This window comes from Cebus imitator, unplaced genomic scaffold (assembly GCF_001604975.1).
Source record: "Cebus imitator isolate Cc_AM_T3 unplaced genomic scaffold, Cebus_imitator-1.0 Scaffold280, whole genome shotgun sequence".
In the NCBI taxonomy this organism is placed as follows: Eukaryota; Metazoa; Chordata; class Mammalia; order Primates; family Cebidae; genus Cebus; species Cebus imitator.
In genome coordinates, this window is record NW_016107595.1 from 554,364 (window position 1) to 558,069 (window position 3,706).

At 49.0% G+C, this 3,706-nt stretch overlaps 1 protein-coding gene across 1 annotated transcript in view; it reads right to left on the reverse strand.

Annotated features, from left to right (window-relative positions):
* Positions 1 to 208: 208 nt before the first annotated feature.
* Positions 209 to 3,706, reverse strand: part of SLC35E1 (solute carrier family 35 member E1) — a 19,977-nt gene continuing 16,479 nt past the window's right edge. Inside the window, exon 6 of the mRNA XM_017501193.2 lies at positions 209 to 2,834. Coding sequence (XP_017356682.1) covers positions 2,604 to 2,834 — 231 coding nt within the window. The 3' untranslated portion in view covers positions 209 to 2,603. The remainder of the gene's footprint in view (positions 2,835 to 3,706) is intronic.

Here is a 3,706-nt window from a genome sequence, read left to right on the forward strand (position 1 = left end):
TTGCGCCACTGAACTCCAGCATGGGGAAGAGAGCAAGACTTCATCTGGGGCGGTGGGGGGAGGGGTGGGAGGAAAGAAAAAAAAAAAAAAAAGGCCAATGCCAGCTGTGGACCTCCAAGTTTCAGAAATATGTCTTTGTCTTTTGATGTGCTGATTTGGTGTACTGTGATTGTCTCATTCATTCCAGTGTATGTACTTGCTGTAAATGTATATACAGAATTAAATAGCCCATTTATTTAATTTATAAACCATAATAAAACCAGACAGTCATTTCCTCTCACCAGCAGGTCTTGCATTGGAAAAGGAAAATAATACACAAATTTCAGCAACATCAGAGATTTCATTAAGCCTGAATGGAGCTCAAATTCATTTTGCAGTTCAACGATACGTTCACAGAATCAGGTACTGTAATCGTATAGACAACTTCTGTAATATCACCACAGTGCAAAATCATCCCCGTTTCTTGTCATTCACCAGTGAGAAAAATCCAACTGCAGACTTGACTGCCTTCGGTGAAGGCACACGGCAAGTTCTTCTGACAACACCCTTCAGGACTGACTCTTCCTGTTTTATGCACCAACTGTCTCAGCCTGGGACCAAAGTATTTACAAAGCAAGCGAACAACAGACGCAGGGACAGGAGCACTTCTGAGCCCAGTGGTGCAGAAACCCACTGCCCAACAGGGTCGGGGGGCCAGTCACCTCTCCAGGAGTGTCCCATGTGGCAGCTGACACAACATCTTAAATACATAATTCCAATTGAAAGAAAAACCAACAACAACAAAAAAACAGGAGTCATGTATAAGCGATGTTACTTCCTCTTTGAACAGGGAAACATCTCGCTCACAGGGAGATAAAGGGTGAATGAACGTCTCATTTGCTGCTCTCTCCCCCCAAGTGCCAGCAAAAAGCTGGGTGTGGTGATGAAGGAAAAAGGCAGCCATCGCCTAGGACCCCATAAGCCAAGCTGTGGTCCCCTCCATGAGGGCACAGTCCTTTCATGAAGCCATGAAAGATTGAGACCACAGCTCGGACCTGCCTACTGGGGTCTTTTCTGCTGAAACCCAAACTGATTCTTTTTTTTTTTTTTTGAGACAGAATTAGCCGGGCGGGGTGGTACTTGGCTGTTGCCAAGGCTGGAGAGCAGTGCCGTAATCTCGGTGCACTGAAACCTCCACCTCCTGGGCTCAAGTGATTCTCCTGCCTCAGCCTCCTAAGTAGGTGGGATTACAGGCGTGTGCCACCATACCTGGCTAATTTTTGCATCTTTTTAGTAGAGATAGGACTTCACCACATTGGCCAGGTTGGTCTCAAACTCTAGTGATGGGCCGTCTCAGCCTCCCACAGTGCTGAGATGATAAGACGTGAGCCACCGCACCTGGCCCCAGACTGACTCTTGACCAAAGAATCTGATTTGGCAAACCAAATCTTAGTGTGGTGTTCGCTCCTTCTCCCCTGACCAGAACATGATTCAGATCCTAATATAAAAACAGGTCAAAATGCTGTGGTCTTGCCTATTACGCAAAATACTGAGATCATGTTCATGATTTACTGTTTTCAGCAATCGTGTCCATTTTGAAGCTTCTCTCAAAGCTTTTAAACACTTCATTATTTCCTACTAAGTACCAACATGTGTCACCCAGGCATCACCAGTGGGAACTTCTGTTTTGAAACCTTTAGAACCAAAACGGTTTTCAATCCATAAGCCAGTCCTAACGCATCCCGTAATGGGGACCAAGGCAAAAAAACCACACACACAACTACAAAATCTTCCCTAAAAAAATGCAGGATCTTCAGAAAACCAAGATCTCCCTCCCAAACAACCTATCAAGTCATCAGAGAAGCGGTGAGGACTCCTCTGAAAAGACAAGTGCCACAGAAATAGAGCTTGAAACACCGAACATAATTTTCTGAAGATCCTTCTTGATACCCTAAGAGAAGTGCCCTGCTCTGGCGAGGGAGGACGAGGCAGAGAGCAGTCTCCTTTCCCTCTAGATCTGGGTGGACGCCAACTCTGACGTGCAGGGCAGAGCACCACGTTGCAGGAATTGGATGCCAATTGCAACCGCTTTTTGCTTTGGAACGTTGCCAGGAACTTGCGAACCGTTAAGAGGATGACCAGGAAACCGGATCCATCTCTGTGGCTGCAGATGTTCTGAATGATTCTCCCAGGCTCCTTGTCTCCTCAGTGACCCTGTTGGTTCTGGGCATATCTGAGCCAGGGAATTAAAGTGGACAGTCTGACGTTCTCAAGCACTGTCCTGGATACTCCCACTGCCAGCTCATGGTCTGCAGCCACAGCGATCCTGGCTTTCCAGACAGGGTCCTGGGTGTTATCTGGAATAATTCCACATGGAAAGGTACAATGTGGCCAAGATCTCTGCACGGATACAGTCCTCAGATGACAGACTCCAGGAAGAAAGAGCACGAGACACTAGTCTCTGTTTAGGTTTGCCTGGAGCCTACGAGCTTCTGATGCAGAGTTATGCACCGTCCCCTCGGCTGGGGGCTGGGTTGTACATTCACTGATTGTCAGAAGTTTCTGATACTGCTGTGGGGGCAGGGGAAGGAGTCACAGAACAGTCTGGTCCTGCCCTCGGGACTCTACACATCATAGCGGTTCAAACTGTATGAGTTTGGGTAGCTCTGCCGGCTGTACTGGAAGTGGTCTGTGAGGATGCTGCTGCGGCCGTACTGATAGTCCCCGTGCTGGGGGAAGAGGAGGCCGTTGTGAGGCTTCTCCACTGGGCTCCGGTGGCGCTCCTTGCTGCTCAGGTCGGATGTGGTGACGGGGAGGAGGTGCTTCCTGGCTTGCTGGTTTGCATCGTACTTGGTCTGTGCCAGAAAGAGAGAAATGAGACAGGACATGCCTGGAAATAAGGAATAGCTCATAATTCAAAGTCAGTCAACTGGTGGCTGCGGTGGCTCACACCTGTAATCCCAGCACTTTGGGAGGCCGAGGCGGGAGGATCACCTGAGCTCAGGAGTTTGAGACCAGCCTGGGCAACATGACAAAACCTCATCTGTACTAAAAATGCAAAAAAATTAACTGGGTGTAGTGGCCTGTGCCTGTAATCCCAGCTACTCAGGAAGCTGAGGCAGGAGGATCGCTTGAACCCAAGAGGCAGAGGTTGCAGTGAGCTTGGATTACGCCACTGCACTCCAGCCTGGGAGACAGAGCAAGACACTGTATCTCAAAAAAGAATTAAAAAAAAAAGTCATAGAGCTGGAGCAAGGAAAGCAGACATGAATGGATCAGACCACAGAGCACGGACAGACTCAGAAGGCAAGTCCTTGGCTGGATGCGGTGGCTCATGCCTGTAATCCCAGTGCTTTGGGAGGCCCAGGTGGGAGGATCACTTGAGGCCAGGAGTTTGAGATGATGAGACTGGGAAAAACAGACAGACCTCCATCTCTACTCGTGTTACGAACAAATAAAGAGGTTGGGTGCGATGGCTCATGCCTCTGTACTTTGGGAGGCTGCGGTGGGCGGATCACCTGAGGTCAGGAGTTCAAGACCAGCCTGACCAATATGGTGAAACCCCGTCTCTACTAAAAATACTAAAATTAGTGGAGTATGGTGGCAGGCGCCTGTAATCCCAGCTACTTGGGAGGCTGAGGCAGGAGAATCGCTTGGACCCGGGAGGCGGAGGTTGCAGTGAGCTGAGATGGAGAACCACTGTACTCCAGCCTGGGCGACAAGAGTG